Source organism: Bos mutus, chromosome 3 (genome assembly GCF_027580195.1).
Source record: "Bos mutus isolate GX-2022 chromosome 3, NWIPB_WYAK_1.1, whole genome shotgun sequence".
Taxonomy (NCBI): domain Eukaryota; kingdom Metazoa; phylum Chordata; class Mammalia; order Artiodactyla; family Bovidae; genus Bos; species Bos mutus.
In genome coordinates, this window is record NC_091619.1 from 81824038 (window position 1) to 81838924 (window position 14887).

The following is a 14887-nucleotide window of genomic DNA, read 5'->3' on the forward strand; positions in this document are numbered from 1 at the left end:
ACAATGAGTGACTTCACTTTCACTTTTCACTTTCATGCATTGGAGAAGGAAATGGCAACCCACTCTAGTGTTCTTGCCTGGAGAATCCCAAGGTTGGGGGAGCCTGGTGGGCTGCCGTCTATGGGTTCGCACAGAGTCGGACATGACTGAAGCAACTTAGCAGCAGCTGTGTATATAGTTATTCATAAGGCAGGTCTGAAAATTTTAAAACACTAATTTATGGAAGCAACAGTTAGAACTGGACATGGAACAACAGATTGGTTCCAAATAGGAAAAGGAGTCCGTCAAGGCTGTATATTGTCACCCTGCTTATTTAACTTATATGCAGAGTACATCATGAGAAACGCTGGACTGGAAGAAACGCCAGACTGGAAGAAACACAAGCTGGAATCAAGATTGCCGGGAGAAATGTTAATAACCTCGGATGTGCAGATGACACCACCCTTATGGCAGAAAGTGAAGAGGAACTAAAAAGCCTCTTGATGAAAGTGAAAGTGGAGAGTGAAAAAGTTGGCTTAAAGCTCAACATTCAGAAAACAAAGATCATGGCATCCAGTCCCATCACTTCATGAGAAATAGATGGGGAAACAGTGGAAACAGTGTCAGACTTTATTTTTTTGGGCTCCAAAATCACTGAAGATGGTGACTGCAGGCATGAAATTAAAAGACGCTTACTCCTTGGAAGGAAAGTTATGACCAACCTAGATAGCATATTGAAAAGCAGAGACATTACTTTGCCAACAAAGGTTCGTCTAGTCAAGGCTATGGTTTTTCCTGTGGTCATGTATGGCTGTGAGAGTTGGACTGTGAAGAAGGCTGAGCGCCGAAGAATTGATGCTTTTGAACTGTGGTGTTGGAGAAGACTCTTGAGAGTCCCTTGGACTGCAAGGAGATCCAACCAGTCCATTCTGAAGGAGATCAGCCCTGGGATTTCTTTGGAAGGAATGATGCTGAAGCTGAAACTCCAGTACTTTGGCCACCTCATGTGAAGAGTTGACTCATTGGAAAAGACTCTGATGCTGGGAGGGATTGGGGCAGGAGGAGAAGGGGACGACAGAGGATGAGATGGCTGGATGGCATCACTGACTCGATGGACGTGAGTCTGAGTGAACTCTGGGAGTTGGTGATGGACAGGGAGGCCCGGCGTGCTGTGATTCATGGGGTCGGGAAGAGTCGGATACGACTGAGCGACTGAACTGAACTGATGCTTATATATATTCATACATATCGAGAAGGATAAATTAGGTAATTTGGTTTTTTTATCAGAAAAAATATGAGAATATTTGATTTTATTTAAACCTCTTTTCTCACTCACACAATGAACATTTTTAATTACATCAAAACCACTGATGTGTCCTTCACCAACAGAAAGAAAAGAAAATTTATTCTGTTAAGTAGAGACAAGACAGCCACAAATCAGAAAGATGAAGATGAGTAGAGGGAAAATGGAAATATGTGTTGGAATGTAGAAAGTTGTTAAAATGAAGTATGTCAAGATTCTTTGTGATAATTTTTAAAAATTCATTTTCATTCCTATCAACATTGCAGAGTAGATTTCCTTAAAAGACTATTAACTATATAAGTAGCAAAATATACAAAGCAATATAATCTCCAAGACAGTTTTAATTTTATAAATTTATTAAATATTTCATTAGTTTGGCATTTAATAAATGTAACTTGGGGAACTTCCCAGGTGGTGCAGTAGTAAAGAATCCACATGCCAGCGCAGAAGACGAAGAAGCCTGAGTTTAATCCCTGGATCAGGAAGATCCCTTGGAGTAGGAAATGGTAGCCCCCTCCAGTGTTCTTGCCTGGAAAATTCCATGGATAGAGGAGTCTGATAGGCTACAGTCCGTGGGGTTGCAAAGAGTCAGACACGACTGAGCCACTGAATACACACACATATGTAACTCATTTAACACTGGGTTATATATTGTTTTTGTATTATTTTTTTTAGCTTTTACATACCAGGTTTGATTTTTCACACATAAATTCCTTGAGAAAAAATATTTTTATTAATCTCTTGTAGTACTAATAGTATGCTTAACATATTCTCTCAAAATTTTTGCTGATTTGAGCTGAATGCAGTGTAACTTGTGAAAACTATGTCTTTGTGCCAATTATTGGGAAGATAGGCTAAAAACGAAAGTTTTAAAAAAGTGAGTGCTTTTCTTTAGGTCTTTAAAGTTCTAAATTTCATAGGGCACATGAGCTAATGAACAAAAATAAAAGGTGGTATGATAAAGTATAAATAGTAGGTTTTATACCGTAAGTGAAAATGACTTAGCGCCATTTAGGTATAAGTTGGGGTCCTTGCCCTAAAGAAACTTAGAATCTTACTCTCTCAGAAGTGTTGTGAGAATAACATCCCACTTATTATCAGAAATATCTCATTGGAGAAATTCTCTGGCAGTCCAATGGTTAGGACTCCATGCTCTCACTGCCAAGGACCTATTTGAGTCCATGATCCGGGAGCTAAAATCCCGTAAGCCATAAGCCATGCTGGGCAGCCTATCTATATCTATATCTATATCTATATCTATATCTATATATGTCTCCTTGGGAACTGCAGGCTGAAAATAAAAGAAGAGTTATCTTGATTTATCTTGTCTAAATTCTTGAATTTTACTGAAATTTTAAGAGCCTAGGCTTTTCAGTTCAGAGCATAAATAAGATTCAGGTTATAGGTTCACTTCTGTGTAAGCCAGTTGATTTGGTCAAAGACATAACCTGTGCCCTTACTCCATGAAATACATGGTCTTGATCAAAAGAAGGACTAAATGTGTAATCACTCTAAATCTGTTTCCAGTACTGGAAATGTTGGTCAATGTCCTTGACAGTTCACTAGCTGTAGGACAGCAATATATAAAAACTGCTGCTGCTGCTGCTAAGTCGCTTCAGTCGTGTCCGACTCTGTGCGACCCCATAGATGGTAGCCCACCAGGCTCCCCTGTCCCTGGGATTCTCCAGGCAAGAACACTGGAGTGGGTTGCCATTTCCTTCTCCAATTCATGAAAGTGAAAAGTGAAAGTGAAGTCTCTCAGTCTCGTCCGACTCTTAGCGACCCCATGGACTGCAGCCCACCAGGCTCCTCCGTCCATGGAAGTTTCTAGGAGAGTACTGGAGTGGGGTGCCATTGCCTTCTCTGATATAAAAACTAAATACCAAATGTTCCAACAAGTTTTCTCTTATTTATTTAACTCTGGAGTGATATATTGAGGAAATGACCTGAAAAACTGAGGAAACTGATGATAATTTGGGTAGTCTCTACTTTGTCACATGATCTTAATTAGGTAGATTTCACTTAGTTCACTTACCTGTGGGCTGATTTTTATTTAGTGAATTAAAGGAATGTTCAAAAAACATAGTAGTCCTGAGACTGAGCCCAGTGATGTGTTTTCCTCAGGAGACAGAATGCTAAATCTTATTCATTTCTTGAGGAGTGATGTTTATAATGGTCATTTAGGATTAATACTAACCAGTGTTTAAGTCAAATGAAGTCAGGGGATCTGACTGTATAATTTCTGGCACTGTGTGGGAATTTTAGTGCTTAATTAAAATATGAGTAATTAGATTTTTTAATGGTCTCATATTAAAATTAACGACATAGAAGTCAGCTCTGGACACAAACATGTAATTTAACTTTTAAGAGAATGTGAATTTACTTCTTTGGAGAATTGGGATGGACACAGGTTGCATCATTATCCTCTAATTGCAGACAGCTGTGTCATTTTACTTTTTCACCAGGTTAATAGCTCTTCAGGAGATGATATGATCTTGCCAGTGTTAATATTTACATTCTTTATATGGAAGAAACTCTTAAATGGATTAGATAGTAAAATGATACATTGATAGAATTGCATGAAGTGTTTGTTTTTGTCCTTCACTCATTAATTCATCATAACATTTTAAATTTTAAGATATTTGAGTTATCTAAGCCATCTGACTTCAACAACAAGGCAAAGCCAGTAAGTAACTAAGGGATCACATCTGTTTGATAAAGTTTAGGTTTAAAAGTACTTACTGGTAACCAAAGAATGCTCAAACTACCACACAATTGCACTCATCTCACACACTAGTAAAGTGATGCTTAAAATTCTCCAAGCCAGGCTTCAGCAATATGTGAATTTCCAGAAGTTCAAGCTGGTTTTAGAAAAGGCAGAGGAACTAGAGATCAAATTGCCAACATCTGCTGGATCATGGAAAAAGCAAGAGAGTTCCAGAAAAACATCTATTTCTGCTTTATTGACTATGCCAAAACCTTTGACTGTGTGGATCACAATAAACTGGAAAATTCTGAAAGAGATAGGAATACCAGACCACCTGACCTGCCTCTTGAGAAATCTGTATGCAGATCAGGAACAACAGTTAGAACGGGACATGGAACAACAGACTGGTTCCAAATAGGAAAAGGCATACATCAAGGCTATATATTGTCACCTGACTTATTTAACTTATATGCAGAGTACATCATGAGAAACACTGAGCTGGAGGAAGCACAAGCTGGAATCAAGATTGCCAGGAGAAACATCAGTAACCTCAGATACGCAGATGACACCACCCCTTATGGCAGAAAGTGAAGAAGAACTAAAGAGCCTCTTGATGAAAGTGAAAGAGGAGAGTGAAAAAGTTGGCTTAAAACTCAACATTCAGAAAACTGAGATCATGGTATCTGCTCCCATCACTTCATGGGAAATAGATGGGGAAACAGTGGAAACAGTGGCTGACTTCATCTTTTTGGGCTCCAAAATCACTGTAGATGGTGATTGCAGCCATGAAATTAAAAGATGCTTACTCCTTGGAAGGAAAGTTATGACCAACCTAGACAGCATATTAAAAAACAGAGACATTACTTTGCCGACAAAGGTCCATCTAATCAAGGCTATGGTTTTTCCAGTGGTCATGTATGGATGTGAAAGTTGAACTATAAGGAAAGCGAGCACAGAAGAATTGATGCTTTTGAACTGTGGTGTTGGAGAAGACTCTTGAGAGTCCCTTGGACTGCAAGGAGATCCAACCAGTCCATCCTAAAGGAAATCAGTCCTGGGTGTTCATTGGAAGGACTGATATGAAGCTGAAACTCCAACACTTTGGCCACCTGATGCAAAGAGCTGACTTATTGGAAAAGACCCTGATGTTGGGAAAGATTGAGGGCAGGAGGAGTGGGGGACAACAGAGGATGAGATGGTTGGATGGCATCACTGACTCAATGGACGTGGGTTTGGGTAAACTCCAGGAGTTGGTGATGGACAGGGAGGCCTGGCATGCTGCGGTTCATGGGGTCGTAAAGAGTTGGACACGACTTAGTGACTGAATTTAACTGAACTGGTAACCATCTTTTTTTCCTTTAACTTATTTTTGTTAGAATGCTAATTAAATATATAAAAACAAAAATACATTTTCTAGTAACAAAATCAAAAGTTTATAAATTACAAACAAAACTACAACATTACTAAAGTTCAAATAAAGTAAGCTCTTTTCTTTGTGGTAAAAAATATATATACAATACTAAATTTGCCATTTTAACCTGTTTAAGTGTACAGTTCTTTGGCATTAATTACATTTACAGTGTTATGCAGCTGTCTCCAGTATCTATTTCATCTCCCAAAACAGAAACTCTACATCCATTAAGCAGCAAGTCCTCTTTTCTCCATCCCCTAGTCACTGGTAACCTCCAATCTACTATATCCCAAAGAATTTGCTTGCTTTCTAGATATTTCATGTAAGTGGAATCATATACTATTTGTCCTTTTATGTCTGGTTTATTTCACTTTGCACAGTGTTTTCAAGGTTCATTGATATTGTGGCATGTATCAGAATTTCATTCCTTTTTATGGCTGAATAATAACGTTCCATTGTACGTATATACCACATTTCTTTTATCCGTTCATCTGTTGATAGACACTTGGGTTGTTTCCACATTTTGGCTGTTGTGAATAATGCTGCAGTGAATATATGTGTACAAGTATCAGTTTAAGCCCTTATTCAGTTCTTTGAGGGTAACTACTTAGGAGAAGATAAACTTTGATATAAAGCTAATTGAAGAAAATATCTTCATGACATTAGATGGGTTGTCTTCTTAAACAAGATCCCAGAAACAAACCATAAAGAAAAAAATTATTTAATTTGATACATTAAAATTAAGAAATTTTAATCATTTCTAAAAAGGATACCATGGACTGACCAAATAACAGTTAATAGGCTGAGTTAAAGAACGCTGTGGGGGATGTGGGCTCAGTTGCTCAGTCATGTCTGACTCTTTGCGACCCTATGGACTATAGCCTTCCAGGCTCCTTTTTTCATGGGATTCTCCAGGCAAGAATACTGGAGTGGGTTGCCATTTCCTCCTTCCCGGGATCTTCCTGACCCAGGGGTCAAACCCAGGTCTCCTGCATCTTCTGCATTGCAGGTGGATTCTTTACTGCTTGAGCCACTGGGGACGCTAACAATAGGAATTTATATGTGAAATATGCAAATCAATAAGGTAATAGGGAATTTAATAGTTAAATGAGCCCAGTAAACTAAAGGTGATTCACAAAATCACCCAAATAACTAATGTATATATAAAGAGGTACTTATTTACCCCCAAATGTTCATCCTTCTCTCCACCAGGGACAGGGGACAACTGTTGTAGTACTGTTTGTGGTAGGAGGAAGTTAGAATTAACCTAGATGTGGAGAATGGATATATGGATATATCCTCTGTAACACCAGGCAGCAGCTACAAGCACTTACCTGTTGTACATACAGCTACCATGGAAATGTCCTAACATCTTAGTGTACTGTGAAAATTGTTTGAAATTGAACAAGATCTACAACAGTATCATTTGGATAATTAAAAATGGATATCCAAAGAAAATAAAATGTTTTTCAAGAATAAATATCCAAGTCATATACCAAGTTAAATATATGCCCATTATTTGTGTGGGTACCTATGGGTGGGCGACTGGGATTATGGAGAATTATAGTGGAGATGTATGGATGTGAGAGTTGGACTATAAAGAAAGTTGAGCACCGAAGAATTGATGCTTTTGAACTGTGGTGTTGGAGAAGACTCTTGAGAGTCCCTTGGACTGCAAGGAGATCCAACCAGTCTATCCTGAAGGAGATCAGTCCTGGGTATTCATTGGAAGGACTGATGTTAAAGCTGAAACTCTAATACTTTGGCCACTTGATGCGAAGAGCTGACTCATTGGAAAAGACCCTGATGCTGGGACAGATTGAGGGCAGGAGGAGAAGGGGACGACAGAGGATGAGATGGTTGGATGGCATCATTGACTCGATGGACACGGGTTTGGGTAGACTCCGGGAGTTGGTGATGGACAGGGAGGCCTGGCGTGCTGCGGTTCATGGAGTCGCAAAGAGTCGGACACGATTGAGCGACTGAACTGATAGTGGAGATGAAAGATTAAGAACAGAAAAACAGGAAATTTAGTGATCACTGCTTAACATTCTTGACTTTCATGTGAACTTCTAGAGTTTTCTGACTTACTCTTCTTGCTATAGACTTTCCACCTATCGAAAAGCCTACTTCTTTAAGTAAACAATTCAAAGGTTTTCTTTTTTGCATTTAAGCTGCAAATAAAATTTCATGGTTGAAAACAATCAGAAATGACAGGAAAGAAGAAATTAAATTTCACCCAATTCCTCCAAACCACCACCAGCGATCTTCATAGAATAGGGGTGTGATAAGATGAAAGATGCCTGTATCAAATCCCCGGAACCTGTGAATATTGTCTTATTTGGAAAAAAGGGTCTCTGCAGATGTGATTAAATTAAGTATCTTGATATGAAGAGATTATTTTAGATTATCTGGATGGGCCAGATAATGACGTGTCATTGACAAAACACAGACACACACACAGTAAAGAAGGTGATGTGAAGACCTTCACCCCAAGAGATCAGGGTGATATGGCCACAAGCCAAGCAATGCCAAGGGGTGCCTTAGAATGGATTCTCCCCCACAGTCTCTGCAGGGCATGTGGCTTTACTGATACCTTGATTTTAGACCTAAGGGGCCCAGAACTGTGAGAGTAAATGTCTATTGTTTTAATCCACTGACTTTGTGGTTATTTGTTACAGTAGCCTCAGGAAGCTCATATAGAAGGATATGAAGTTGCTTTCTTGTGGCGTTAGGGCTTCTCACACAAGATACGTTAACACCTCTTTGTATAGAATAGCTTTTCACAGCAGAGTGGCCCTCCTGATTCCCCTCTTGGAAGATGAAGGCCTGTAGCAACCTACTGGTCCATTAATTGTTAAGTGGTCTTTCTTCTCCCCATAGACTTCAGAAATCTGCCCCAGTTTATCAGACAGAAATACTTCATGAAGTAGAATTTGGCTTCAGGCTATTTCTTAGCAGGGAAATAAGCATAATTTTAGGGTTCATACTTTGTTGTCAGTGAACAGATGGCCGTACATCTTCTATACCAAGAATCGGGAGATTTGGTAGTTCTAAGATTTGTTAATTTAGAACTTAAAGACCCAAGTCCTTTATTCCCTCCTTCCCTTCCTTCTCTCCCTCTTTTCTTCCATTCTTCCTTCCTTCCCTTTGCTATCTCCAGCTCCATTGATTAGGATCACTTCTTGTATCGTTACTTTCAGAGGTGGAAAAACACCTTTTTCCTCACACACACCTTCTTAAAAGCAGATAAGCCTCCCACTGAACTTGTCTCATAGATTATCATCTCACCGGTGATTGATTACATGCCCAGGCTGAATCAAATCTGTGGAAAGAGGATCTACCACAATAGAACCAGTTGTTGAGGAGCCAGAATTACAAAGTTTGAAGGGAAAGAAATACTATAATAAGATTGCTAAATTATATACAAAATTGGACCATGTATTACCAGGTAATAAAACTGTAATCTTTAGGGCTAACTTATCTACAGGACAGGGGGAACAAAAGACCAAGACAATATCATATCATTCTTCTATGTGTTAACTGCTAATTTGCCAAGACTGTAAAACATCTAGGCCCTAATCAGTTTTTAGTTAAATAGTTATATTTCCTGAGAAAGTCAAGTGAGCCGTGGGCGGACTTATTAGAAATGCATGATAGTAAAAGGCTATCCAATCATCTTTGTTCCTTATTTTCAACTGTTGAAATCTTTTTTTTTTTTTTGACAGAAGTAAGTGAGAGTGTCAGAGGAGATGGCATAGGAAGAAAAAGATAATAGGGCAAAGGCCTTGTTCCAATCTACGCACGTGTTCCAGGTTAGGCCAGTTCTTAACCACGTGATTTAACCTATTTCTACTTGCTAGGCTTTCCTTTTTCTTTGTTTCTTTTGTAGAGTCTCAAAACGTTGTAAATTCTAGTCACCCATTCCTTTCTTTCTTTGCTTAATATACATACTAGTTTCCTCTGTGACTTTGCCATTGAAAATCTTTTAATTTTTATGTAAATTCATTAATCACATTCATAAATGTCAAGACAAAGCAATTTGATCTTTCGAGGAAGTTCAAGTACATGATAGCACCTAGCAAGGTGTCTGGTATTATTTGAATATTAACATTTATAGTTCACTAGAATAAACTCCCTGTTGGCAGATTGTCTTATTCACTGTTTTGTGTATAATGTCTAGCATGGTGCCTGGACTGTAGGAATTAACTATTTGTTGAATAGCCTTTAAAACCAAATTTATCTTTAAAATGATGAATGCTCTATAGTAGTGTTCTTTAAACTCTGGTTGCATAACCCCTAAAAGAATTTTTTTCTTAAGAAAATCCCTATCCTCACATGTTTCAAGTTGACATTTTCAGTTTTCCATCATAAGCTTAAAAAGTTGCAAAGAATATCATTTCTAGTTTGTAAATATTGACATATTTAAATAAAACTGTTACATTTGTTTTAAAATGTATCCACAGAACACAAATAGCATAGAATTTAAAATATCCACTTAATGTAATTATTTATATATAATTTGATCAAAATAGCATAAACATGTTACAGATATTAGCAAATAATTTGTAAGCTAAAAAAAAGTCAAATTTTACTAGGGATGCATCTTTTAAACAAGTAACAGAGAGTATTTTTGGACTCTTGATTAAAAGACATCCCTGGCTCCAATATTTTGAATTATCCCCTTCTTTGACACATCAGAGATTTTTGTACCTCAAGGCAATATGCCATCATGAGACTCAGTGTATTTTGATGGGGGAGGTATGCTTTACTGTTGTCAAGTTGGAGAAAGGACCACAGGGAAAGGGAAGTGGGCTTGGGACCTAGCATGATGCTTTTATTCTAGTGTGATATCAGGTGGATCATTTTCACAAAGAGTATTTATGTGAATTAAGGATCTCAAAATGGATTCCCTTGCAGCTATCTGGGCCTGCATATACCTTTGTAAATCCCTGTGTACCCCTAAGGCTGCAGTTTGAAGATTATTATCTTAAAGGATAAGTTGTAGAGATCATGTTAAGTGGATTGTCACAAATGTGATTATATGGACAAGACTCTTTTGATGAGTGTGTGTGTTTGTGTGTGTGTGTGAGTGAGTTTATTTCTTCCTTTTCCATTCCATGTGGTTCTGGTAGGACTGTCAGTCATATTACATCATCTCCCAGAGGGAGCCTGGCTTGGCCAATATTAATCCTATTCCCTTGGATACAGTAATTTGTTCAGCAACAGGCATAAAAACCAGGCACATCCGTCAAAGTTCTTCCCTGAAATTGATGTATATACACTGAGGAAGAAAATTTTATATTCTGTTGGAAACTGCCAAGATATGTATCTAGAAGTTGGCAATCAATTGGGAACACGTGTCTGGAATAAAGGCAGGGAAGCCAAACCAAGGGCCTCATGTGGTGTGGCATTTCAGTTCTTGAGGCCTTAGTTCCCCCAGCTCTCTTAATCCTGTGAGCTTCCCCAGTGCCCTTTTCAGCTGCATGAACTACTAAATTACTTTTTTTGCTTGAGTTAGTTTAAGTTATATTTCTGGTGCTACTGAAGTAATTTTATTAACACCTGAGAGAAGTAAACTCAAAATATTTTTAAAGTATCTTCTGTAAAATGGGTAATTTGCAAACTTTTCTCTTCTAGATTGTTGGACCTTCAGATGGAAGTAGTTACATTATAGATTACTATGGAACCAGACTTACAAGACTGAGTATTACCAATGAGACATTTAGGAAAACACAGTTATATCCATGAATATTGTTTAAAAGAAACAGTAAGTGATATATATATGTAATCTTACTTATCTGTATAAAATTATGAGAATTTGAGAGCCTGGGGAGATTTAAGAGATCGTCTAGTGTTATAAACCTGTATTTTTGTTTATCAGGAAATGCAGGTTTAACTTTTTATAAAGCATTTTTGTATATGCACATAGCTCTTGCAGTTCACAATTCATATTGCTGCTTTGTAGTGAATATAGTTAAAGGACAAAGTTCACAAGAAAAAAACAACATCAAAACAAAAAGAGCCCAAAGGTTTATATAATTGTTATGATGAAAGTATGTGTTATAGATAATAAAGCATATTTTTTCTGCTGTCCATCCTTCTTAGGATCAGTATGATCTTTAAACTTCATTCTTCTCTTCTTCTTTCCTAAACCTGAAAGTTGATGGAGTTTCAACCCTGAAACTGTTACAAGTACTTATTTTAACCTGAAGTTTGGTCCTGCCCACAAAAATTATTAATCGGCCTTAGAACTGTCTAGCAGCTTTCAGTAAGGCAGAGAGACACAGGCTGGATGTTTTGGCGCAGTCATAATCCTAGGATTTTCAGTTGACTCTGTTTCAGAGAGAGCTTCTGGAGGCCAGGAAGAGAATAATCATTCACTTTCTGTGTTTCGTGTATAAATAGGATATGAAGTATAATTTTGCCATTAAGGTAGATTTTTTTCTTTTCTCCCAATAAAATTATGAGATATGCTTTCTAGTTATTGTCCTGAAGATTGAACAGTGACAGATCTTTCCTTATAAAGTGTAAGAGCCCTTGGGTTTAAAATTGAAACAAAGCATAGCGAGCCATCTGCCTCTCCTTACCAGGGAGGAAATTGAGACCTAAGGAAGCTGAGACTAAGATAGACAGCTAATCAATACAAAACAGAGTCTAGAACCTAGGCTTTCTGTGCCTTCCCTGGTGGTTCCCCACTTCCCACCCCAGCTCCCAATGACTACCTCATTTTGTATTAAGTATTTTCATTTTGGAAATTGTTACTCCTACTTTATGAGAAGGACTGTGTCATTTCACATAACCTTATTTTCACATGTAAATTGTTGTTTCTCTTTTTAAAGTATATAGACTGTTTTAAAGTTATAATGTGTAAAAAGTAAGCAAATGTAATTTAAAAAACAATACCATTTTCTGCAGCCTGTTATAAAAACATTTAATTGAGATTCCAGACCCAAATTTAAAACTTGAAGGGCCCATTGAGAAGGCATATCTCTGCGTTATCGTTCATATAATTTCCAGCAGTACTTACAGAAGTGTTCCCAGTGTGAAAAAAAATGTTTTGAATTACTGAAGCATTAAAACATGCATCTATAAAAACCTCATTAGATTCTTTTAAAAGATTGTGTTTTAACATTTTTTTTTCTTTTCTGTTTTAGGATTTGGGCCTCCTCAATTTTAATAGAGAACTCTCAATATATAAGACTTCCAGATTTTCCTTTTTCTTTCTTCAAATACCACTTTATGGATGCTTTTATATTTTTTGTTGTTGTCGATGTCTTTGTTTTGTTGGTTTTCGTTAAAAACATATTGTTCTGAGATTTATTTAATAGAACTTATTTGAGAACTGTATGATAATAGAGTCTTTCTTAGGCTGCTGTCTCTATGAGATAGATAGTTGATTATCCTGATATTAATGTCTTTTCCAAAGGCAAGTCACCACTTGTCCTTTTCGCTTCTGAAAAATAAAAAGTTTGACTTATTCACATTTTTTAGTGCTTTTTTATTAAGAAAACCATCTTAAATGTTGAATGTTGCTGTCTTCTGTATTTTGATCCTTCAAAGCAGTTAATCCACGGTGGGAACAAATACCATTTATATTGCTTGGGGTTGCAGTCCTGTATATGACCACCTACCTGTTTTTTTTTTTTTGTAGCTTTCAGATCTGTCTTTACTTTGGTATCCAGGGAGCTAAAGATCTTCAGGGAGTCTGAAACTTTGATGCACCATGGATACTTCTGGCAGTGATTCAGGGTTCTGAAGTGTGAACTTTTTCCTTTTTGCTTTAGAAGTGATGCACTAACTTTTGGAGGGACCAGATGCTGACTCATGTAGCTCAGTGTGGTTATATTTGAAGCTGGATGGACAAGGTGGGAACACCAAGCAGATGATTAATGTCTTCCATCTGTTAGCACTGCCCGGCAGATGCCGGCACAAGTGTCTTAGGTGATGCACCAGTGTCTCAGGGAAGCAGCATTTGTACTTCAGCACTGGTTTTCTTTACTGTGTTCAGAGGGTTTTAAGAAGATGGAAATACATGAAATGTTATGTCTCCATAATACTGTCATATCTTACTTTAGTAACAGGCATACCAATTTCAAAATTACTGGGATCTGGGCTTCTCAAAAGTAAAAACCATAATCTTTCATCACTCATCTCACTCAAAAATATACAGTATAGTACAGTTAGCTCACTAATGTGTTAGTCATACAGTAACAGCTTCTCCAGTTGGTGGGAGATTATTAAGTTTTGATACAAGAAGTGAATTTGGATTAATTCCTCATATATGTCAGGAGGGGTCCCTGGCTTTTCATTAATAAAAATACTGAGTGTCTGTCATGGAGGAGGAGCTGTTCTAGATTCTAGACTGCAGCAGGGAACAGAACACAAACATCTCTGCTGTTAGGAGTTTGTATTTCCTTGGGCTCACTTTTTCACAGTGGTATTTTTGGCCTCGGTTAAGCTAGATGCCCATGTTTTAGTATTGCCTCATTCCTTTGCTTGCAGACAGTGCTTTGAAGTTTACTTCAGGATCACTTCATCTCAGATTTTGAAGTCTGTAGGGTTTCCACAGCTACATCAGTTCAATTATATGAGAAATACCTGCAGTCAGATCTTCAAACACTATTCAGCACTATATTATCATGGCTATTTGTTAGTAGTGTGTGTAGGAATTGTATGTCAAGGCCTCTGTATGAGACGTTTTATTTGATAACCCTGCTCTTAGGACAGTGGCCAAAACTGTGAGATGGATTAGCTCAATCATTCCTGGGATTACTCCTAAACCCTCTAGAGTAAAATGGGAAGGATTCTTTCAATGCTATAGAAACAGTGTTCTACAGAAGCATTTACAAGTTGTACTGTGAAAGTCCTCAGTTGTGGTCCACTCTTTGCAACCCCATGGACTGTAGCCCCCAGCCCAGGCTCCTCTGTCCATGGGAATTCTCCAGGCAAGAATACTGGAGTGGGTTGCCATCCCCTTCTGCAGGGGTTTTCCCAACCCAGGGATCAAACCCAGGGATTGAACCCATGTCTCCTGCATTGAGGGCTGATTCTTTACCAACTGAGCTGCCAAGGAAGCCCAAGAATACTGCACTGGGTAACCTGTCACTTCTCCAGGGGATCTTCCCAACCCAGGAATCGAACCAGGGTCTCCTGCATTGCAGGTGGATTCTTTACCAACTGAGTTACTGGAGAAGTCCTACAAATTGTACGACTTTAGCCTGAAAAGATGAATACAATTTCCAGAAGTACCTCTTTACCCAGAAAGATTTCTTTCCTCCACTGTATTAAACTAAAGGACTGCTAAGATTTCAAAGATTCTGTTATGTCTACAGCCAGCATTTTTTTCATGAGACCTCTAAGACTATAAGAAATATTAGTTTTGACAGTTTGTTTTATAAAAAATTTCTGTGTCTTTTTCTTATATTTTAACCTAGATGCTTAAGGCTGAGTTAGGTTGTTATTATACTGATAGGCAGCCAGAAAG

At 37.9% G+C, this 14887-nt stretch overlaps 1 protein-coding gene across 2 annotated transcripts in view; it reads left to right on the forward strand.

The window, feature by feature from the left end:
- TM2D1 (TM2 domain containing 1) overlaps positions 1-12884 on the forward strand; it is a 48590-nt gene extending 35706 nt beyond the window's left edge. Inside the window, exons 6-7 of one of the 2 annotated variants that reach the window (XR_011463699.1) lie at positions 9129-9215; positions 11041-11171. Coding sequence is in view for 1 of the 2 variants with exons in the window: in XM_005891232.2 (XP_005891294.1) it covers positions 11041-11151 (111 nt within the window). In the remaining variant the exon portion in view is untranslated. Of the gene's footprint in view, positions 1-9128; positions 9216-11040; positions 11172-12557 lie in introns of those variants that run through there. The other variant, XM_005891232.2, reaches the window with a different exon arrangement.
- The last annotated feature ends 2003 nt before the right edge of the window (positions 12885-14887 follow it).